Below are 24,785 nucleotides of genomic sequence, written 5' to 3' on the forward strand. Positions count from 1 at the left end.
AAGAAGTCAACTAAGGTCAAGCAAAATCCAGTCAAACTTCAAAAGTAATCATCTTATATGAAGACTGCTTAGAAAGATTTTAAATTGGAGGAATCATTTAGAGTGGAGGCAAGATTATTTTATAATGTAAAATGTTAATGTATTGTGTTATGTAGTAAAAGTGAAACAAAAAAAACATGCAGAAGTGCTTCAGGACAATGTCATTATTTACTGTAAACGTCACTGAAACCAGCTCAAAGTTTATTTTGTGTTAAAATGTCAGGATCAGTTTTGTTTGAAGCGTATTACTGGCCCTACTACTGGCAAAACCCATTCAACGTAATCTCAGACTCACATCTCTGTGGTCTATTGTGACAGCTGCATATCGCTGTATGGTACTATGTCACACATCAACGCTAGTAAAGCAAAAACTCACAGGCATCATAGCAGAGTTAGAGACTTAAACAAGAGTGACCGAGCAAAACTCAAAACAAGAGTAAAGAGACTCAAACCCAAGTGACCCAGCAATACAATAAACAAGAGTGAATCTTGGACAATGTTGTGAAAGGAACTTAACCTGCACACCTATAAGTAGAGCTAAAACTCACAAAAGTTCCTTTGTGCTGCTTTCAAAGACCCAATAAGAGCTTCTTCTTTTTTTACCATTCAAAAGTTTAACATGTAGCAGTCTGTGTTGTATTTGTGTTGGGATGACAGTAGTGGATACCACTGTGAAACCAGAGAGGATTTGAATGTGGGACAAAACCTTTTTGCTTACATGTTCCCTTTGTGTTTGTTTGAATTTTCTGAAGGCACATATTGTAGGTAAATATGGCACTGTTTACCTACAGGTACAGACCGAGTCTGCATGATTGTCTCTGCGTAAACCTTGGGATATAATTCTAAAATAGACTATCGAATGTACTGTACGCTGCTAATGAAGCTTTTAGGTGTGAATTATTTCAAATTTACTTCGAAAACTTTCAGTATATATTCTCTAAAAAGGTCTGACAGCTTTAATTAACATAATGAAAAGGAAAAATTGAGGTTCATTAAGTTTGCCTTTAAAACTCTGACAGTTAAAGTATATAATCTGTGAATATGCAAAGCAAATGAAAGCGTTTTACTAGAAAACTATCCTGGGAAACATAAGCAGAGCAGACTCACTGGTGGTCCTTCCAGAAAGATTCCCCTGCTAGACAACTGTAACACAGCCATGACTACATTTGGCCTTCATCCCATCAATGCGGGAAGATGTGCTTTTGTATTTAGCCAGCAGTCTCCAGAAATATCTTTTAAAAAGGTAAGTTTCCAAATGACCTTCAGTGATTTTAAAGTTTCACATAAAGCCTTTTGGTCAGCCATTCTGTTACTATGCTCTCTCTTTTTCTCATTTTCTATCTACCTGTCTGGCTTAGATTTATACATAAACTTCCCCACAAATGCTGTCAAGACACAATTCACTGTAGATTTCCCCATGCTGATAAGATGCAGACAGGTTGGACAAAGATTTAAGAGCAGGCCAGACAAACAATATGACTCATCACCTCAGGGATACTGCAGTCTGTCAGCTGCCCCGCCCTCTCATAAATCTCCCTCCACAAATCAGCTGATTTTGTCTGTACGTTTATGATACTTATGCAACTCTGTGTAACAGATATGTACTGTAAAGAGCCCTCAGGCGATTGTTCAACAAAATATAGATATCACCCACACTGCACGGATCTTAAAACGTGTGCTGATGCATGTGTACCTGTATGAGATGTGAGTGTGCTAGAATCTCATAAACGAGTAAATTCCAAATTCAACACCAACCTCTGTTTATGTTTGCAGCAATTAAAATTCCTTGGAGTAATGAAAGCCTCCTCCAACTATATTGAACTTCAATAGTCTCACATATGGCCCAATCTATCTTTGTCAAAATTTCCCATCAAAGGAAAGGGGGTCCGTCTGCAATGAACAGATAAACTGGTCACAGATGAATACAAATAGACAATATATATGATAAATCGACAGCAACGCAGTCGCATGGAGATGGAATTCACATACAGAATAGATTCGCAGGGAGAATGAATAAAGTTGGAAAGCCTTCTGCCAATAGAGAGATTCCCATGATTCACTTTTTGTACCCGGGGGAGCTACACGGCTGTAAAAGGAAACTGTGTTCTAGAAAATTATTTTCTTTTTACACACAGAAGAAAAGAAAACATATCGAATAAACGGATGCTGTAGTTAAATGGAAGAGATGGAATGCTACTAATCGTGAATATATTACAGTTGGGTCTCAAAAGAAATCACAAGTATCCTAAAAAGTATTCATTTATGCTCACTATGAACTATATATACGTATGTATGTTTTGAGCAGTTTTGAAGAATCTTCTTACAACACACAATGCAACAAAAATAAAATAAAAAATGCACATTTAGGAAACAGACTGATAATGGTTTGCTTAGTTGAGTAGCTCCAATGTCATTCTTTTCAATATTTCTCCATCGTGTGCACACAGGAACAAATGTATTGGTACCCTTTAAAGAAATAAAAAACCCACAATGGTCACTGGTCTGAAATAACTTGAAACATACAAAATGAATAATTAATTATAATTTACTGAAAATCAACTCATGAAATCAGAAATTGCTTTTTAACGTTGAACGAAATAAAAAAAACTAAACAATAACATGCAGTCTGAAGTAGAAACCCTTAAAATGTGAGACAGCTGGAGCAGTTTCCCAAAATGGCCCAAAATACTTGTCTACAGGTACAGAAGTCTCACTTATGGCGCTTTTCTACTAGTATCTACTCAGCGCGCCTCTACTCGCCACGCTTGCGTTTTTCCACTACGGGCCGAAGCGGGTAGAGGCTGGCCAAGTAGGTACTTTTTCTGTACCTATTCTGCCGAGGTTCGAAGCGTGCTGAGTCGGCCCTGTATCTGACGTCATTGCAATACACGCCACTGATTGGTCGGGGGACGGCACCGTCAGACGTTTGAATCAGGAAGCGGGAGTCAGCGCCAGAACGACTCACGGCTCGCTGCGATTTTATTATACAGCGCAAAAACATCTGTTTGGTGATCCAACTCTGAGGTGCAGATGTTCATAAACCTGGTGGCTGAGGAGAGAATTAAAAAGGGATGCAGACGGGCGATAAAGAACGATCAGATCCACAGGCGCTCTGTTTTTTCTTCTCAGCCGCTCGCGGCTCCAGCTGATTTCTCATCAGCGCTGACACAAACAAACGTGTTGCGCAATCGAGTACGTCACAGCAGCTTCACCCCAACCTGCCCACTTCTCACCTGGGTGTCTAAAAACAAACGAGGACGAGTAGGTACTAGTGGAAAAGCGCCATTAGAGTTACAGAAATCACATGATTGCCGTAAATGCCAAAAAAGGTTGCGCAACAAAATATCAAGCAGAACAATTCACAGGACAATGTGGGATTTTCATTAATCAAATTTTACTAAATCATTGTTTGTTATTACTTTTGTCAGCTTCAAGTAACTTCAGTGACCATTTTTTCTATCTTTAATGGAAAGGTATCAATACATTTATCTATGTCTACAGAAGACTAAATATTATAACTGAGCAGATGACGGGACCAAGTCCACTGAGATGTCTCCAGTATAATTTGCAAAGCAGGCTGTGCAATACGCTGCTGGAAAGTACATCAACTATGGCCATCTCCCCTTATTTATATAGTATTTGTCTTCATTAAAAATCTGTAAAGGCATCTTCCCCAAATTTCCAGTATCAGTTGGAATATAATGTTAGGAGAGCTGGAAGGTTGTGGTTCGCATCATTAGCTCATAAATGCCAACACAGTACATTAACATGCTCCAGTAACAACGCTAAAATACTAGCAGGTATGATTTACAGGAATGTGTTCCATTTTAGTTTGGAAAGTACGTGTTGGGTTTTTTAAATTATTCCTCAAAGTGTTTGACGTCTATGTTGTACAAGTAAAAGTCATAACAAGGTGCAGAGTTCACAGTGAAAGCCGTTGTCAGTAATATAAAATGTACTCCTGTAGCCACATCCATGTTGTTTATCCACTTCATCTACTCAGGGTCATGGGGGTCAGAATCCATTCCAGCTATGACTGGATGGGGAGAGGTAAATTAGAGATGCACCTATTGATCAGCTGGTAATTGGAGTCAGACCATTTTTGTCTGTTTGACTCTGACCAGTCTCGGCCAATACTGGTTGCTGATATGGACCGATGCCAATGATCTTTTCTTCCACTTAGGAGATGCATCATACAGCCTTAATCATCCATGTTTTAATATATTTATTTGGGTGGTTGGGCAGGGGAAGTAAATCCATCTTTTTCGAAGATTAAAATACTGACAGATCCACATCTGTCAGTATTCACATCTTGTTGCCACTCACTGGAGAACACAAGTTTTCTCACTGCGAATACAAAATACTAAAAAAAGTAAGGCTAAAAGAGTGACATGAGCAGTAACGACAGCAAACCTTAAAACAGCATCACCCTGCTGATTACAGTCAGTTTTTTGGAGCTGATGGAGTTTAAGAGGCTTAAAAAGGAGCAGTGAGTCAAACAGAATAAGAAAACATGATCGTAGCCTGTTATAGCAACCGATAAGCAGCAGAAGGAGAAAACAGATGGAGGGAGGGGATAATGGTGTTTTTAAAAAGAGCAGTGCACAGTGATATTTGTTCCAACACTGATTTTGTCCAAACTCAGATATGGGAAATTTGCTCCAGCAGTAAGTTCATACCAATCAATCAGATCCAGAGCAGCAACACACCCAATCTCTCGATGCAGCCGCTGGCAAAGAAGCTCCTTCTCACTGTGTGTATGTTTTTGTAGGGATTTCTCAAATCTCTATGTGTCTGTCACTCTCAGTGACTCACTAAGAAGCATGAATATGCTTGTCATTTATTCATGCGCGTCTTGGGCTTTTTCTGTGGAACTGGTGGCGCAGCGTGTGCTTGTTTTGGGTTTGTCCCTTATGGTTTAGATCATTTTATCTATGTGCACATGCTTGTGTTCAGGGTTAAGTGAGCAAGTGCAGTTTCTGTTTTATATTCAACTTAATCAAAATGTTTGATTGCAGCCATTCCAACTGAACAAAATGTATTAAGAAGCAGCTCTGCAAACAATATCATGATACTTCAGACATAAGTGAGTGTTCAAAGTCATGCATATCTTTCATGTCAAATTATTTGATTTAAATGGTGATACAATCACTTAAACTTATCTTAAGTATGGCCCACATTATTAATATTTAGCGCCAGTAAATTATTATATGAACATTACATTTACAAACACAGAGAAAACCATCCTGCACACAATGCTTAATAGAGATGCTCAAATTCTCATTAAAAGGATGAGGCTCCGAGCCAGTTTCAATGCAAATATAAGCTAATTAGGGGTTTGCCATCCATCCATCGTCCGCCGCTTATCCGTTCCCGGGTCGCGGGGGCAGCAGTCTCAACAGAGATGCCCAGACTTCCCTCACCCCAGACACTTCCTCCAGCTCTTCCGGGGGGAGTCCGAGGCGTTCCCAGGCCAGCCGAGAGACATAGTCTCTCCAGCGTGTCCTGGGTCTTCCCCGGGGTCTCCTCCTGGAGGGACATGCCTGGAACACCTCCCTAGGGAGCAGGAGGATCCGATACAGATGCCCAAGCCACCTCAGCTGACTCCTCTCAATGTGAAGGAGCAGCGGCTCGACTCCAAGCTCCTCCCGGGTGACCGAACTCCTCACCCTATCTCTAAGGGAGCGTCCAGCCACCCTGCGGAGGAAACTCATCTCGGCCGCTTGTATCCGCGATCTTGTGCTTTCGGTCACTACCCAAAGGTCATGACCATAGGTGAGGGTAGTCGCCTTTCGACTCAGCTCCTTTTTCACCACGACGGTCCAGTACATCGACCGCATAACTGCGGACGCTGCACCGATCCGTCGGTCAATCTCCCACTCCATCGTTCCCTCACTCGTGAACAAGACCCCGAGATACTTGAACTCCTCCACCTGAGGCAGGACTTCTCCACCCACCCGGAGAAGGCACGCCACCCTTTCCCGGTGGAGAACCATGGCCTCGGATTTGGAGGTGCTGATTCTCATCCCTGCCGCGTCGCACTCGGCCGCAAACCGCCCCAGCACATGCTGAAGGTCCCGGTCTGATGAAGCCAACAGGACAACATCATCCGCAAAAAGCAGAGACGAAATCCTGTGGTTCCCAAACCGGATCCCCTCCGGCCCCTGGCTGCGCCTAGAAATCCTGTCCATAAAAATTATGAACAGGACCGGTGACAAAGGGCAGCCCTGCCGGAGTCCAACATGCACCGGGAACAAGTCTTACTTACTGCCTGCAATGCGAACCAAACTCCTGCTCCGATCATACAGAGGCCGGACAGCCCTTAGTAGAGGGCCCCGGACTCCATACTCACTGAGCACCCCCCACAGAATGGCACGAGGGACACGGTCAAATGCCTTCTCCAGATCCACAAAGCACATGTAGACTGGTTGGGCAAATTCCCATGAACCCTCGAGCACCCTGCGGAGGGTATAGAGCTGGTCCAGTGTTCCACGACCGGGACGAAAACCGCATTGTTCCTCCTGAATCCGAGGTTCAACTATTGGCCGTATTCTCCTCTCCAGTACCCTGGCGTAGACTTTCCCGGGGATGCTGAGAAGTGTGATCCCCCTATAGTTGGAGCACACTCTCCGGTCCCCCTTTTTAAACAGAGGGACCACCACCCCGGTTTGCCACTCCAACGGTACTGTCCCCTTCCTCCATCACATCTGGGTTTGCTGATCGTCTAAACTATTGTCTTGGACAGCACTGCAATCAAACCTTTGGGAAATTCCCACAGCCTGCACAAAACAGACATAAAGTTGAACAATGATGCATCAAACTCACAAATACACATCCACATCCTTGGATCATCACTGACTTAAAATATCTGTCATCAATTGTATTATTGAAGGGAACACAGCTTCGTTTCACAATAGCTTATATCCCAATGGAGACATTTTTTGGCTTGCTGATATGAACATATTTAGAAACACGCGCACACGCACACAGTTTGCATGTGATTCAATTAAAAACTTTGCAAACAGACACACAGATCTACCTTTTCAGAGCAGCATGCATCAACTGAGCAGACCAAGAATCACTCATTATGAAGTCAGACAACTTCTTGGTGGCATTTTCGAAGCCATGAAGCTGAACCACATCTTGATGCAGTCACAACTATTCTGTTGGAGAAATGTGGACACTAGCATCCTGCAGGCACAATCTGCACCAATTAGTGGTTGTATATGCAGAGCTACTCTCGGGAAAATATAGAAAACAATAACCCTAGCAAGCTGTTTACAATGCTCATACAAGACTTCAAACTACCCCATGCAGGCCCCAGCAGTAAACAATGCACTGTTCGGAGTGTAAACAGCAACTGTTCAAAGAACACCACTGCAGTAACTTAAATGAACCACATACAGATGTAGTCAAGGCTAATTTTCAGGAAACATCAAAACAGAAGCAACCTCTTGGTAAGGGGTTCTTAGAGAAGACTCAGAGAAAGAGGAAGTGGGTGTGGAAGTGCAATTTACACCATGACACTATCACCCTTGTTGCCTGTTCCTGTCATGCCTGGGCAGTTTTATGTTGCTATGCATAAACATTATTTCTACCTCTATCTGCAGCATGGTGATCTCTTCCTCCAGTTTTCTGCTGAGCAGCAACTCCTTCTTCTTCAGGTCTATCTGTCTCTTCTCCTCTTGAATTTCTATCTGCAATTCGCTCTTCTCCTTCTCCAGGGTCTCCAGGGCCATGTTGCCCTTAGTGATGCCTGCCTCCTGGTTGTTCATCTTCTCATAGTACTTGAACAAAATCTCCTCATGTTCCAAGAGTTGAATCCCGCTGTGGAAATGATAAATTGCACAATCAGAAATTATAATCGATGAAGGTTTAAAATTCCATTCGTCACCCTGCAAACGACATGCAAACATGTACGTACAGTGAATTACGTCGATCTATGGCAGTTTCGTAATTCCTGTTTATTTCCAGAAGTGCCTCCTCCTGTAGTTTGATGGTTTCTGTGAGTTTCATCACTTCTAAGTTGTTGTCCTTACATTCTTCACTGATTTGGTCTTGTTTCCAGGCAATCTAGTACACATTAGGTTAAGAAAAATATAGGGTGTGATGTATGAGTACGAGTATGAAATTCCTTTTATAGTCATTTTACGATTACATTTCATTCCAATACAGCCCGTCCAAAGAGAAAACATAGGTAGACAGGTGGATGAAGCTGCATCCAATGGGTCAGCATTGCCACTTCATTAGGTAAGAAAAAGGGTGACACTAGGAAAGAAGAAGAGGGCGAAAACATCTTGCAAAAGGTGCAAAAAAGCACCTCAGCAATAAAAGCAACATATTCAAACAATTTAACAACATCGTAATGAGCACTAGCATGTATGGAGGAGGGTTCAGGAGGATGGGAGTGGGGTAGGGGTGGGAATCGGGGGACCTAGAAGGTGGAGGAGGATGGTTAAAGGGAGTGTGTTTATAGTTGTGTAAAAGTGTGCGAGTATGGGTCAGTTTGTGTACTCTTTTCAGTTCAGTTCTCTCAGCCATAGACCTTGATAGCGACGTACATTCTTCTATCGTTTCCTCAAACGTATGTAAAGCAGAGAACTAGCAGTCACTCAAGCTCTGTTCTAATTGGTTCAGCCCATAGACTGTTTAATGGGTTACAGTCCAGCCTGGGAATAAACTGACTGTCATCAGATCACAACCAGCTGAATGATTAAAGCCTGGTGGACAACAGAATCATCATATGCATGCATCAGTTCACAGTTCTAAACAAACCATGAACCACACATCATATTTCACTACCAAATTAAATTTGGATGTAAATGCAACATGGAATGCTTCCACTTCCAAATACTTGTAGAGGGAGACTGGGAGGCAGCTCGTGAACTAAATAAAAAGTTCACACTGAGTTTGTGTGCTTTACTGCTTAAGTATCCTGTGAAAGACACAAAGATAAATACTGGATGTGTGTTACTTCCTTATCTCTATTCAGTCGACCAAACCAAAGTTTAAGAGCCCTGGTAGAAAGTCGGAGCACGGTCAAAACACTGACAAATAGCTGTAACTTTCGTCTGTGCTCTACTTTGGGCTGCTAAAATTGCATTACCTTTTCCAGAATGTTTAATCTCTTTGTCTTTTTGTGTTAGCTTCGTGATACTGGCTCAGAGCAATAGAAACATTTCCAATAATGAGTATTTGTGTGTGTGGACCTCGGAGATGTCATTGCGTAGTTTGTCCCTCATCTTGGCACTTTTGGAGACCTCCATGAGTGATCTGGAATGTACAAGTAAAAGATAAAATACACAGTGAACAGCACTGCTGTATCGAAGCTAATAAACAAAAAAAAGAAGAAGCTGGGTTTTCTGAAGTGCTACATTTCTTGAGGATGCCTGTGCTGAGGGACAGGTAGTCAACTCCACCTGTAGCAAACGCATGGACACACCTGTCGTAGAAGATAGCGGGCTTGCGCTGCTTTTCCCTTTCCAGAACTTTAATCTGCTCTGACAACTCCGTGATTGTCTGTGAGGCGGTATGTTTCAGTTTCACAAACCTTTCATTCTCTTTCACGTTCATATCGCACAGTTTAGAGTACTGTGAGATTCTAAAAGGAGGAAAAACACCAATTACCATTGGACACATGGTTTCCCAAACCAAGAGCAAGTGTAATATATTTTCTATATTATGATGGACATCCCACATTATTTAATAATTTTGGGGTATTCATTTTGTAGATAACTTAGTTAGCCAGTTACTTTAATTAAATTAAATACAAAGAGTTATTTTGATCCTGCTGACACAGTAGAGTGAGTATATATATATATATACACACACACACACACATACATACATACATACATACATACATATACATATATATATATATATATATATATATATATATATATATATATATATATATATATATATATATATATATATATATATATATATACACACATGTATGTATATACACACATATATACATGTATATATCTAATAGCTAAGTTTATTTTTTATTATTGCTTATGAACTTTATGTACTGGTAAAGTATTTGCAAATTAGCTAATAGTAGTTATTGTCTATTCCTCCAAAGAAATCTTGAAAAGCAGCTTTTTTCCAAGTGAAGTACTTATGAGTTGTTAGAATCTTACCTGCAGCAGACAGCAGTCACAGCACAGTTTGGAGAATCAGAGAGGAATTCTCATGGGAAGCTACACTAACAGCTACTCAGAATGAAAGCACACCGGCCGCTGTCTACTAAAGATGCCAATTATTAAATACTTCACACAAACCCACTTCAAAAATAAAATAAAAATCCTTACATCTGATCGTCTTAGCCTTTTAAAATGATCAGTGAATCCATTTTTATGATGACAGAACTGTTCTCATATTACAGGGTGACACTTCATGTCTAATTTCAAATTGAAATGACTTTAAGATGTGAGGTGTGAAACATTATTGCTAAACCTCAGAACAACAAAAGAGTAAAAGGATAAAACAATATTTAATCATTATTTTTGCTTTTGGGAGACTGGTCCCATGTCAAGTGCAACCACATCAGCCTACAATCTTGTCATGTCCCTGCATTTGCATCTAAACAGGGTGTTGTTGTTCCTGGAGTTGCTGTATGCATTAGTCTGTGTCTGAACACTGATGCGAGACAAATTAAGAAGACGTGCTTTTCTCTGGAACATTATCTTTGTCATGATACAAACACTGCAGAAAAAAAAAGAAAACAACACCTGTGCTGTAGCATTGTGCTGAGCCTGTTGTGGCCCCTGATGATCAGGTCTTTCTCTCTGAGCTCCTGCTGGATGTGCTTGCTCAGTTGCTGTGGGTACATGCAAGCAGGTAAAACTTCAGCATCATCATTTTTTTTTCTCTCTCTCTCTATCTCTCTCTCTCTCTCTCCTTCTCTCTCTCCTTCTCTCTCTCTCTCTCTCTCTCTCTCTCTCTCTCTCTGCTTGTGTGCTTGTGCTCTCAAAAATGTCAAACTTCACCAGTACTTGCAGGTGCACATTTTTCAGTATTATGCCTGTATCCCTTCTGACATTTTCAATCAATAGGAAAAAAAAGAAGAAGTGGCAATGACGACATCAAAATGTTTTTCAAATGTGTCTCTTTGTGTTAGTGTCACACCTGAGCCCTGAGTAGTTCACGGTGCTTCTGGCCCCTCTCCTCGGCTCTGATATATCTTAGACATTTGAGGTCATGCAGTTCTTCTCTGAGGCGGTTTGACTGCCTCTGCAGCTCCTGGATCATCCCATACTGCTGCCTCCTCTGGCCCTCCTCCTTATCCACTGATAGCTGGTTGGAAAACATGATTCTTCAGTAAAAGATCTCATGAATATTCGAATGAAACTGAGGGTTTACTTGCAGCATAACAAAATACACAAAGATAACACACACAACTATTTAAAAAAAGATATCAAAGGTCAAAGTGATCATTGTTCTTTTATTTATCTAATTTTTTTGTTTGTGTAATATATGATAGAAAATGTATTTAGAGGATAATCCTGTACTTCTGGAAAGATGGTAGAGAATAAAAGATGTCAGAAAACATAAAAGGAATATTCACTGACAAATATAAATGAAAAGAAATTATAAAAGGTTTGAGACACATATAAAAACGACGACACACTTCAATCAGGTTTTTGCAATTGCATTTTTAAGCATCCCCACCTTCTTTTCAACGCTGGTTTTTAGAGCTTCCACCTCATTCAGAAGCTCCATCCTTCGCTTTACAGCAGCCTCTCTTTTGGGAACAGCAGCATCTATCTGAATATTCAGAACGGACCACAAAGTCATAATTAAAGGCCTGTTTGAATTCTCTTTGTGCTCTGAAAGCCTTCATCCTGCATTTGACTACAAGATAAAGAAGGAAAAACCATTCCTACCCTGCTTAATATCAGATTCAGTCAGTGCATATTCGGTTCCACATTAAGCATGGACTTCATAAAAAAACCCAACTATGTTTTTGAGCCCCTGAAAGGCTTCAGGGACACTGATACACAAGTATTGACTGATGCCTTTGGAGACAGTGACACTGCAGTACAGTAAAACAAGTTTAAAGGTTTCCAAAAGGGATAATGCAATCTCACAATTTCACTCATGTGAAGCACTTAATAAGTATTAGTAATAAATGTATGCAATTCAAAACACAATACTTTGAAAACATTAAACCAATAAATCACAACAAATTCAATTAAAATGCGATGTATTTCAGTGGTACTCACAGACCCCTCTAAACAGCTGCCACTGTAAAATTTATTATAGGTAACTGTTCATGTGAGAGTCATTATTGATGGGCTGACTGAATTAATTATGCTGTACAAGAGCCTTTTCTTTCTCCATCACTTCCAGAAAGTGTGAATTCCCAGCTGCGTCATTCTGATTTCCTTTCATACTGCTGTGTGCTCATGAGATGTGCTGACACATTTCCGATGAATTGTGTTCTCTTCTTTTTCATGCTTTCTCTTTGAAAGCTCTACACATCAGTGATTTAGCAGGAAGATAAAAAAAATCCAAAAAAAAGCACTTGGGTATAATTCAGATCAACGGTCTAATGTGCTAAATAATAGGCAGTGTGACATTTTATGCTCCATGCCTGGAACTTTTGCCTCGTATATAGCCAGCAATAACAAAAGTATAAAAACACTATTTATCAAGCCATGTCGTGTTTCACACCTATAACTGATAAAATTAAAGTTTCAAAGCTTCACACAGAGGAAGTTAAGTAATTGTTAGCAACCATTACAGAAGCTCAAAAACTTTCTGAACAAAAGAAATAAAATTAAGAGTGACAAAACTTGCATGTGTCAACGTAACATTTCAAAAAAGTCACCTGTGCCTGTAGCTTATTATAGATAGATTGCACATGTGCCAAGCCTTTAGAGGCCATGGTCATCTCCTGCTCCGTCCTTTTGAGAGCTTCCATCTGCCTGAGGACAAACAAAAAGGAACCTTTATCACCATCATCATAAAGCAGTGCCTCCTGCACTTCTCAGTCATTATACAGTAGAGGACTGTAAATGGATTCCTGTCAAATAAAAATGCTTTTTAAACAGTCAGCATGCAGCTTAATATGCTCAACTTAAATCCTGTGATTAAATGTTTTGGTGTGTTAAATTTTATAAGCATTCACTCGCAAAGAGTATTTTTTTTTTTTTTTTTTTTACATTTTTAGGGACCTTTAACAATAAGTACTGAAGCATTTACCTAACAGTGTATCATTAAAGACTATATGCAGAATGTTTTCCACATGTCCCTGCTGGAGCTACTGCAGCCATCTGTTACTAGTTTCACATGAGCTGAGGTCTGGCTATGTGGCCTGACCGGAGCGGCCAGCATTAGCCACAGCAGTCAGGCTGCAGCCAGGCCCATCTAGAACTGGTCGCAGTGGTCTGTTAGTACAATTAACTGGACAACAGTGAAATAGAGTGATTGTGTTCACTTCGCTCTTCATTCACAGCTCAGATGTCAAGTTGACTGAAAATGCTGAAGTATTTAGTAAAGTGATCACAGCTCGCTCTTAAAACTATAGACTACAATGCAGCTGTCACAAAAACACAAACAAAAAACCTCCTACATATAATTTATTCACTGCATAGATGCGATGGATGTGAAATCTTATTAAAAGAGACCAGAACTGTTTATTGTACCAGGCTGTGAATATGATCGTCTCACTTTTGAAACCAGCCCCTAGTGGTCATCCAAGAAACACGCGCTAGATCAGGGAAAAAACTCAACAAGACTAATGAGACATCTGAAATAACAGTGAGAAGGCAAATGCCTCCAACACAACTTTGAACTTAAGTTGGAGGACTTAAGTTGTATGTGGACATGTGGGAAGGACGATCTCTTGGACATTAATTTGTACCTATTGTTCTCCCGGAGCTGCACAAATCGTCTCTCATTAAGGTTCTTCTTGTCACTCATGAGGCTCTTCATCTTCAATTCCAAGATGCCTCTGATGATGAAAAACACAAAATCAAATTCCTGATAAGGCTCTCTTTCAGCTCTAAATCAAACGACCATTGCATTTCTATTTTAGTAAATGATGTACTATATCAATAAAAAACACCCAACATAATTTGTATTTAAACTTTAACTGAAAAGTTGTGCACCTGTTGCCCATCAGTTCAGCCTTCTCGACCTCCTGCTTTTCCAGTAGCTGCCTGTTCTCCATCTGACTGGCCTCTTCTTGGACTCTTACATCCTCCAGCTCCTTCTTCATATCCTCCGTCACCGTCCTGAGAGACTGATTACGCTTATCCACCATCTTTATTTGCTGCTCCATCTCTGTGATCTCAGTATTTAATGTTTCCATTTTCTTCATTGCATCTCTGGTGTATTTGAGCAGGTGTGGGGAAAAATGAACAAATAAAATTAATTGCACTTAAGGACGAGGGCAGAATATAGTATGTCTCCTTTAATTTTCAACACTTGTCTTTCAAATGTGCATATCTTATGAAATAACAGCATAAGCATCCATCTTTTAGACATACCCTCAGGAATCCTTCAGCTTTGTAAATTTGAAATCACAAGTCTTTGCTCATAAAAACTCAAAGAAATATTCCAATGCATTACTTGCAAGCCAAATATTAATTTGAAATACACATAAAAAGGATGGTTCACTTGTGACATCCTTCTGCAGCTGCATTTGAAGTCAGAAATTAATAATTAATACTTGATGTACACAGTTGAAAATTCTCTTAACCCATAAGAGGCCTGATGCACCATGTCTGTGCCTGTATCAATGTTTGAAAGGGGGCTATGTCTTTGGAGGTTCAATTAAAAAGACTGACACCTTTTAATAATTGCGTGAAGATGAAATCTGTAGTGTTCAGAGAGGTGCTGTCAAGAGTTCTTGGTTTGTTCCACTCGTTTAACCAGAGGATTGTTTCTGGTTTATTGTTATTTTTGTTAATTGCAACAAAATAGTTATTGTTTCTCGCATGCAAAAATGGACGAAAGGATTAAATGTACTCACTCCCTCTCCAAGCGTTTCCTTTGAGTCTCCTTTGAAATGTGGTAGGGTATGTTGATGAGCCGAGCTTTTTCAGCCTTGTGCCAACCATGAAGCGACATACAAAAATGTAAGAAAGAAAAGATTTTTGCTGCTTTTGTTAATACTGTGATATTGTAAGAATCTCTTTCTTACACATACCTCTTTTAATTCTATGAGCTCCTCCTTCTCTGCCAGCTCTTTCTGTGCTTCCAGTTCCTGGGTTTCATGAATTTCCACATTTTCCATCAGACTTCTGTGTATGCAGTGGGGAAGAAGAGATACACTAAAGTGCAATTATCTTTAGAGTGGTTTTAATTAATGCTACTTAAAAAAAAAAATGCATCAGTGCTACTCATTAAATAGAAACCATAAAATAACACAAAATGTCAAAGAAATAGATACAATTAAAGAGATGTATATTAAAAAAAGGGTAATTTGAGCAGAAACTTCAGATGATTCTTTGTTTGTTTTATCCCACAGGTGATGAGGGGCAAGAGCCTATCCTAGCTGTTGTTATCTGAGTTGGGAAATACAATTATACAGACAGATAACCAGACTGTCGCAGGACTAACAGAGAGACAAGACTGCACTCTAACAGCCCATTCAAAATCACCAGTGTATTCCAAATACATAGTTTTGGAGAGTGGCTGGAAACTGGAGCATCTGTTATAAATTCATGCAGAAACAAGCAGAATACAAAAACTCAACAACTACGGCTCCAAGATCACAGCAAGATCAAACCCAGAATAAGTTATAAAACTGTGATCTGTTACCTGACTTCCAATTGTGTCTGGGCCACCTCTTTCTTCAGATCCTCATATTTATCATCCAAGGCCTTCCTCTCGGTCTCTCGCTTCTGGATGAGCTACCGAGACCATGAGCAGAGGGATGGCATGTAAATAGTATTTGGTCAGTAAAGATTACTCATGTGAGAAAATATTTTCTGCTATTCTTCGTGAGGTTTGCTATCTATAGATAAGTCTCAAGGATATTCACTCATGAAAAATGTTATTATTTGTTTTTCTACAAGCTTCACTCTGATCGGGATGTAAAAATGACAATAAACTGATGAAGCCTAATTGTCATTTGTTGACAATGTAAAATTCTGAATTGCATAACTGAATGCAGTTTTTTTGCGTATAATAAAAAACAGTTTTTTTCAGTCTTGTTTAATGAGGACAGTAGATGATTGCAACATACAATCCAAAAATACAAAGTTCCCTGTCTTTGAGAGTTGAGTGTTCCTGTATTTGATTCCATCACTTTTAGCAGGAAGCAAATATCCACCCAGAAACTGGCTGATCATCAGTCTAATTTCAGCTCTGATGATGTGTAGATTAAAAATGATCAATAAACCTCTTCAATTTCTAGGCACCAGTGGACTTTTTTCGAAATGTTATCAGCCAGCGCAGCTGTTACACATTTTCAATGATCTGGAACCACTCTCAGACGACTGTATCTGCAACCAAGACAGATCCAAAAGTTTTGAGTCGCATAATTTATTCACTAACTTCAAGCTCAAGCTCTAAGCTTCTTTTGCTTTTAGCAATGCAAGCAAAGGATTTTATGAAGTTTGATGATGAGAGAATTGTGAATGCCGTGCTTTGAGACTAATGTTAGGTTCATTCCTGTATTTCTAATCAGATCTTCTTCAGGAAAACTGCTGATTTCCAGTGCTGATGGGTCAAAAGCTAATGTAGTGTGGCACAGCAAGGACTGAAAAAGCTAAATTGTGATAGAATTCCCACAGACTGAATTATAAAGCAATATAGTTTATATGCCCTATGGCATACACATAACTCAGCTTCCAGTAGATATTTGAAATGTATTTTGATGAATAAATGTATTTTTGTTCCCTTTTAATAAAACATTCAGAAAACCTTTTATAAATATGTGACATCAAATTGTTTGCTAACTCAACAGTTTGGCTGAAATGTAAGAAACTTCTTTCCTTGCATGAAGACTATACACATTTGTTCAAACTACAAGTGAGTGGATTCTCCAGTGTTTGAGCTTCACATTGCTTTGAATGACATTGAGAATGAAACCTTTATTCGAGGAAGCCAAACTGGTATTTATCCTCATAGAAGACAGCAGTTGACCTGAACAGAGGGAAGGTGAACTTACAGCAGGTTTTGTTTGAATCTCTTCCTCCAGCTGTCGCTTCTCTTCCTGGAGACTGCAAAGCGATTAAGATGAGTATGGGGAAATGATGTGCAATAGGAAAAAAAAATGATAAGTTATTTGGAAAAATGATTAGAATCAGTTCCTTATTCTAATGAAAGAGGAATCCACTGACACAAACTTTGATGAGCACTTTTAAAAGTTAGCTTATTTGCAGTTTCAAGCGGATCAAACCCCTAATCAAAGAGAATAAAGATTCTGAATCCTTCTATAACCGAAACAGACAAGTTTCAAACACGCTGAACAAGCATGCTGAAGTGGCAAAAACATACAGCACATTCACTCATCCATGTAAATACAGTAAAAACTATATCTTCTAAAAAGAGCACATTAGTTTCATACAGTATGAATGCGCATATAAGATCATAATTTCTGCAAATTTTACATTTCCATGCGGCAGATGCTTTTTGAGCAGTCGATTAAAGTTTGTACAAAATAGTTTCAAGTCAGCTCTGTCATGAAAAACTTACAACAGAACATACTGTACATCTGCTCATTCCACAAAGATAAAGATTAAATGATATTAATCTTCCTGACAATTTAATATATAGGATATTAACAGATACAGAGGAAAAATTGCACGGATGCTGCAATATGTGAGGGGGAAAAGTGATGAATTCCTGTGTATCTCCTTGGCTTTAGATAAAGAGCGGAATGATTTTAGAAAGGCATATTTGCATGGTGAGCATCTGCTTGTCATGTGCAGACTGATGGTCCATGTGGAGGAGAGACGAGGAAGGAAAACAAACTAGGGCTAACACAAGAAGAGGGAAGAAAATAGCTTAAGGCTGGAGGGGATGAGGGAGAGCAAGATGGTGAGAGTACAAAAGAGCTCCTTTGGCAAAAAGCTGTCATAAATAACATGCACACTCTGATGCTCAGTGTGTAATACTGTATAACTGCATCCTCAGAGAACGCTCTCCAAGTGGATTTAATTGAATATTTCAACTGCTGGTGGACCAGTGACACTGTACCCCAGAGTCTGCATTAAAAACCTTTACCATACAGTGGTGGCTTTATGTGCAGTGGCTGGTTTAATGTTGCCGATTCAAATGCAATGCAGAAATGATGAGAATAAAACAGGTTTCTTAGTTAAATTTCAGCAGTTATTTTGTTCTTTTGACTACATTTTTCTTCTGGCTGTCTATCCGGAAATCTGGCTGAATCATACTGCTTTAAATGATTGATCCCAGAATCCATAAATGTATATCTAAACTTTGAGAGTGTAACCTATCTATATGCATCCTGTGATGGGAGGTCACATCTAAACAATGTGCCATTACTATGTTTCATACGCAAAATTGCTTGGCTAAATATGTTTGGGAGCCGCTGGTGTTTAGTATATTGTCATGTTGCCTAGCAATGTTCCAGTAACCTCCCTTTGGCACTCGACAAAGTAAAGTTTATGTACAGAGAAGGAGGAGATAATTGAGGTTGTGCGTTCCTTTCCAACACTGTGGGTGTGTTTGACCTTTTGGACAAGATGGGCTGAGTGAGTCGGGGGAAGGAATAAGAAAAACCTGCAGCAGAGAAGAGGAAAATTGGTTGTGATGAGAAAAAACCCTCATGGGTGTGAAAGGAGAGGGAAAAGAAACAGAAAACACTACAGGACTGATGTGAAATAAAAAATAAAATAAAAAAAGCAAACAGTGCAGATAGGTTGAATAAGTAGGTTACATCTGCAGACAAAGAAAAATACAAAAATAAAACCAGTTGTTTGTAATGTTTACTGGGGGGAGGGGGCAAAATGATTGGTAATAAAATTGTCTCACGATTTTGAGATTAAGATTAAAATCGTAATTTCTGTAAAACAAAATAACAAAAGCCAAGGAATAGATAGTAACAACATTTAAACAATTTACGTGTGTGTGTTTGTGCATCTGTGTGTGTCTAATAGTCTCTCACCTTCACCTCCATCTAAAGTCAATAAAAAGATGCTGCCTCATGGAGCTCACTTCGGTGTTTGGTCCCCAGTTGCAACTGGGACTCTGAGTGTGTACGTGCGTGCTTGTGCGCGCGTGTGTGTGCGTGTATTTGCTGACAGGCTTTCTGCCATACCAAACTTCTCTCTTCAGCACTCCAGTTTCACTTCTGTGTTTTTTCCTGACTCTTTTCTATGTAAGCCGTGAGATATTGGGTGTTTCCACATGTCTGTTCCTGTTTGTGATTTGTGTATTTGACTCAATTGACTTGTGCCTGAAACCCTGACTGAAAATGAACCCTTTAGCAGCGATGATTGAAGTAAGTGCATGTGAATGCTTGCTTTGATCCGGCTCACCACTTCAGCTTGTGCTGTGTCTTGTAGTCTCTGTCCTCAGCAGCTTTGAGTTCATTGTAAGCCTGGAGGAGCCGTCGCCTTAGTTCGCTGACCTCACTTTCAGGCTCCTCAGAGGTGCTCTGCTCCTCCGTATTCTCCAGCTCAGTCCGAAGCCTCTTCAGCTTAGCCCGGGACCTCTTTGCTTCTTCCAAAAGCTGGATTTCAGAATCTTGGGAGCTGTTGAATGATGTAATTATATAAGTATGTAGTGTGTTTATAAACACTCTTTTTTTCTTGTCTTGCCAAAGCCAATAAAGGCTAGTCTGAAGACACATGTGAACTACATGAAGTTTTTTTCTTCCATTTGGCCTTTGATAAAAGTAAATATGAATCCAATTTCATGTCAATTTTCTACTTGAGAGCATGTCAAATACTCTCCGGACGTGCCTGGTTATAATGTTTCAAGTTGTATTGGACAAATGGCATGATTGCTCTGAGGAAGCTGTATTAGATCTGAGAGACGAATCCATACAAACCATTGGTCAAAAGGCAAATACTACTGCAAATAAAAGCAATCAATAATGTTTTTCTTCTTTTAAAAAAAAGTGTATTAATGCAGAGTAGCTGTTGATTTGCATGGTGGACTCCTGAGTGCAGAACTGAATAAATCTAATGTGCGTATTGTGAATTTATTGTTTGAACAAGAAATTACTAAAAAGCAAATATAACAAAAGGCTGGAATCTCGAAGGCAAATTTGACTTATTAATATACTCTGGTTATTTGAGGTATGTTGTCAATTGAAGTTTTAGAAATTTGGAGAGGGCTTTTCCATTGGCAGTTATTTCTTTAGTTCTTACAGAAATTGAAACTTTGGCATTTCTGACTCATTTTTATTCTCACACCCTTTGCCTACATAAGAAGTTTTGAATCTTCAGCGAGAAAAGCTACTTCAGGAAGGTTATTTCATATCTTGTAAAAGACATATGTGGCTGCCACTAATGGGATTTAATCTTTTTTCAAGGACCAATGATGGAAGTATTTTGGTTGTCAACAAAACCTAACTACTCTCCCCACTTATCTTCTTGATCCAATGCTATTATGTGTTATCAAGTGAACTAAGAACACGTACCACTTTAAGGTATCAGATAGCAGCTTGTAGTTGGCTTTCAGCTTGGCTGCTCTGGTCGGGCTGATATTGCCCATTGACAACATCTAAAGAACACAAAACAGGAATATTAAAACATTCTATTATTTTATTTTAATATGACAAAAAGAAACTGAAGAAACAAGGAGTATTGAACCTGGGGACAGAAATCCTGCTGCATGGGTTCGGTAGGTTTTATTATGCAGCAGTGTCTCATCTGAGCCTCAGCCTGTTCTCCAAAAGCTTAAATCATATTGATTTAAGCTTCTTTTCAAAACCTATTGTCATTTTTCTGGACTGAATATTTAATGAGGCAAAACTGCAAGAAACCAGATACACAAAAGTGTTTACTAGTCAGAAGTATAATATTATTTGGATGGAAAATCATGTTTCAGAAGATGAAAACTGAGTCACTTCAGTTTTCAACTTGAGTTGCAGACGACTGACTTAGTCAGAACCTTTTCAACAAACAAACAAAACAAAAAACTCTCTAGCCCGTAGAGATTCCAGCTACTGTTGTAAGAGTAGCTCTTTTATGCATCTGTCTCCACCTGCCAACGCACAATCTGATTGACCACAACAAAGCCCCCACCACATGCTAGTAGGATAAAAGATTTAACTCAAGACAAGATGAATAAGCTTTTATCATTATAGCAGGAATTGCAAACTAAATGAAGCTTACCAAGATCAGCAGGGAAAAAAAGCAATATCAAAGAATCTGCAGTTTCAAAGCGACAAGACCATTTATTGAAAATGGCCCAAGGATAATGACAAGTACCTGGGGTTAAGCATTACTAGTTCCATTATGCTTGAAAGACGCTTTGAAAAACAAAAACACAACACTGAAGACAAAGGCGTATCAGGTCAAAAACACAGCAAAAAGGAAATTACTATGAGAGTTGTGAAATTCCTCTCCTTGCCAGGGGAGCGGTGTGTGTGTGCAGAGACGTGAGAGAAAAGGAGGACAGGTGCTGTTCCCTGCTTATCTTCAGAGCCAGGTTGGGAGAGTGGCGAGTAATGAGGGATAGCCTTGTCGTATCAAAGAGCTGCAGGAATGAGGATATCTCAGGTCGGATTGTGTTGGTAGCGATCTAACGGCATGAACATACACAAATATTCTGATTATATACACAAACAGACTGATAAACCCAAGTTCAAACAGTAGGCACAGATGACTGTATGTTTAGATTCACCACAGCATACTGTTTATCTGGCTTGTATCACGTTTCAAGGACAGAAAGGACAAAGAAGTAAATATTGTGAATAATGTTGATCATTAACTTGATTTGTTAAGATTTTTTAGTACATTCACCAAAGGTCAAACTTCAGTAATGAAATTGTGACTAATTTAATGCTGATATCTTCGCAATATTAAGTGGACACTCTGATTTTAAAGTTTGTCCTCAAGTGCAACTTCTATCATTATAAAAATTATGATTGGACACTAACCATTATTTTAAAAGTGGTCAGTTTTATGTTCTCGGCAGCATAGATGAAACCAACATATTGGCTGTACACAGAATTGATCAAAAACAAGCAGCCTGAGGCGTTTCAGGCCGCTGTTGTTATTCTGGTGCCGAGACTTATCAGCAGCAGCGAAGGGTATTGGAGGTTTTCCTGGGATGGTTGCATGAAGCTCACATGTGGCAACCACCTCTGAATTGAGGAAGAGACCGTAACTAACAGGCTCTTGCATGCTCACACACTCATATACAGCTGTCCATCTTCTCCAATAACCCACTCAAGCAAGTCTGTGATCTGTACTGCAGACCAGCACTAAAACCTTCCAGGAAAATGAGTGTGTAGTTCAGCAGGTATGTGGCGCGTATATCAAAAAGAAGCCTTTAATACTCTGCATCCTCAGGGAGAAAAAAGAATGACAATGGCCAGGAGGCACAGCCCTGCATTCCACCGTGTGATGGAGAGAGCCACTATCTCCCTGTCTCTGTCTACCATCATGTCCCCCTATTGACTGTTTGAGTTGGAGGTGAGCCTACAGCCAGATTGAATCACTTTGTTAGGAGAAGTTTGTGCAGTAATATTTTCCCTTCTGGAATGTTCCTCCACCGAGCCAGAGATTCAGTTCTGTCCAAGTAATCCAACACTGAAACTGTGTCACTTCTAGAAAAATGTGACATTGGCACATTGGAAATTACCCCCCCCCCCCCATAAAACACCACCACATTTCCTGTGGTTATGAATCATAAATAAACCCCCAAAAAAGCTGTCTCACAAACAAATGCATGTAAGATAAATTTATGACAAGACTTCATCTAAAATCACATCCAGGCAACGAGAATCGCTGGATGAAGAAAGGCTGAATTATATTCAGATTGATGTCACTGCATAACTGTTTCTAAATTACCCGTGAATGAATTTACCAAAATGCAGTTTCAATTATAACAATCTTAAGACCACCAACATGTATCACGACATTTAAAAAACAAAGAATACTCATCTAATGCTATTTTTGAATAAAACCTCAATTATTTTTGTTTGAACACAATAAACGAAATCATAAATGTGTCATGTAGCAGCAGGGTGGAGGGTGGAGAAAAGAAACCATAGGTGATGTGTCTGCCCAAACACAGCCGCCAGCCAAGCCATTACCAAGAATGACATGTACTCCCTCAATGGGCAGTGCTGACTGCACCCCCACTGCACCAGGCCATGACAAAGACGGCAACCGCAGATAAAAATAAGATGTTTATTTCAGCAACGTAAATAATAAAACTAAGCAAACGAGAGCTGAGATAGTGCTGGCAGGGAAGAGAGCCGCAGACACTGCAAGTGAAGGCCTTTTATCCTATAGATCCTATAGGATACCAGGTGCAGCAATCAGAGACACAGGCAGACATGCATTAGAGCAATCAACCCAGCACACACTATGCAGGGCCGTCACATCGGCCTCAGGAGACTGAGAATGAGACCATTATTTGGTTATTTTCTCGAATGCCTCACTGAGGCATCCTTAAAAAACACCATCACTATAACCATAAAGTAAAAGCAGATATAAAGGTTACTGTGAAAACACAGTGTTTCAAGCCGTATTGTTTGAATGCTGCTACTTCGCTTATTTAACTTTTGTCATAGTCAAAATTTCTCACCCCAATTTCCTGTATCAGTAATCATAGTTTTAACTAATCAATATACAGGCAAAATTGAAGAAAAAAAACAGTAACTTGCAATAAAGGATTGTCTTTTTGACAGAAATGGGTGAAAAAAAGCTGATTAAAAATATTTAAACATGGGTTTATATTTACAGGCTTTCTCCATAGAGGCAGGCTTTTTAGTTGAGATTGATGTAGACAAACATCCAAGGTCTGATGTTGTTGAAAGAGCTTTTTTTCTTCCTACTGTCATCAAGTGCTTTCTCAAAAAAAAAAAAAAAAAAAGAAATTGCTCTGCAAGTGCCCTGAGACATGTTATGTAATGAATCAATGACAAATAAATCAACTGAATTTAATGCTACACTCATATTTGTTCCTAAGTTTCCTTTGATGAACATGTATCAGCAATACTCATGTTGTGAATTACCATAAATCAAAAACAAACAAGCAACCAAAGTGTATACCTAGAATACTAATCTGAATTTTGGAACTATACCATCCCCTTCAATATGTATGAAACACAATTACTTTCATGAAGGAAGTGCATTGAGCACTCAATAGATGTCAGGAACACATTACCGGTATATTATGGTGAAATGAACTACTTTGGTCTCTACAAAACACAAATTCAGTTCATTTGCAAAATAACCTCAACGGATCATATTTAAGCGATGCTGCTGAATTTGTATAGTAAATGAATGCAGGCCTCATTTGCCACTTAACATATATCTGGATTATTTTATTTTTTTTTGTACTTTCAAGTACTTTCTTATCTTGTGCCCAATTGTTTTGCTTTTACAACTGTGCACAGCTTTCATGTTTAATCCTCATGAATGCAGAAGGACCCGTTGTTTGTATCATTACTATGGGAAGAGATTTTTTGTGTTGCTTCTTGCCGAAGCCTGTACTTTCCAGTAATTGGTCCCTCCAGAATATTTCATACTTGAGATTTTGAAGAAATCCAGGGAGGGTTTGGAATCTGTTCAGGTTTACCAGTGAAATTCCATGAACTGTGAAAAAACGCCACTCTGATTTCAGTG

The 24,785-nt window shown here is 39.4% G+C and overlaps 1 protein-coding gene across 1 annotated transcript in view; it reads right to left on the reverse strand.

Moving 5' to 3' along the window:
- The window catches only part of ccdc146 (coiled-coil domain containing 146), a 50,778-nt gene that overhangs the window by 11,892 nt on the left and 14,101 nt on the right, over positions 1 to 24,785 (reverse strand). The window contains exons 3-18 of the mRNA XM_061714471.1: positions 20,621 to 20,703; positions 19,512 to 19,727; positions 17,177 to 17,228; positions 15,823 to 15,914; positions 15,209 to 15,302; positions 15,032 to 15,105; positions 14,166 to 14,384; positions 13,919 to 14,008; positions 12,884 to 12,980; positions 11,722 to 11,817; positions 11,179 to 11,346; positions 10,782 to 10,870; positions 9,482 to 9,640; positions 9,249 to 9,312; positions 7,964 to 8,112; positions 7,638 to 7,866 (exon numbers count right to left, since the gene is read on the reverse strand). Of these exons, the coding sequence (XP_061570455.1) occupies positions 7,638 to 7,866; positions 7,964 to 8,112; positions 9,249 to 9,312; positions 9,482 to 9,640; positions 10,782 to 10,870; positions 11,179 to 11,346; positions 11,722 to 11,817; positions 12,884 to 12,980; positions 13,919 to 14,008; positions 14,166 to 14,384; positions 15,032 to 15,105; positions 15,209 to 15,302; positions 15,823 to 15,914; positions 17,177 to 17,228; positions 19,512 to 19,727; positions 20,621 to 20,703 (1,971 nt within the window). The remainder of the gene's footprint in view (positions 1 to 7,637; positions 7,867 to 7,963; positions 8,113 to 9,248; positions 9,313 to 9,481; positions 9,641 to 10,781; positions 10,871 to 11,178; positions 11,347 to 11,721; positions 11,818 to 12,883; positions 12,981 to 13,918; positions 14,009 to 14,165; positions 14,385 to 15,031; positions 15,106 to 15,208; positions 15,303 to 15,822; positions 15,915 to 17,176; positions 17,229 to 19,511; positions 19,728 to 20,620; positions 20,704 to 24,785) is intronic.

Source organism: Cololabis saira, chromosome 23, assembly GCF_033807715.1.
Source record: "Cololabis saira isolate AMF1-May2022 chromosome 23, fColSai1.1, whole genome shotgun sequence".
Taxonomy (NCBI): Eukaryota; Metazoa; Chordata; class Actinopteri; order Beloniformes; family Belonidae; genus Cololabis; species Cololabis saira.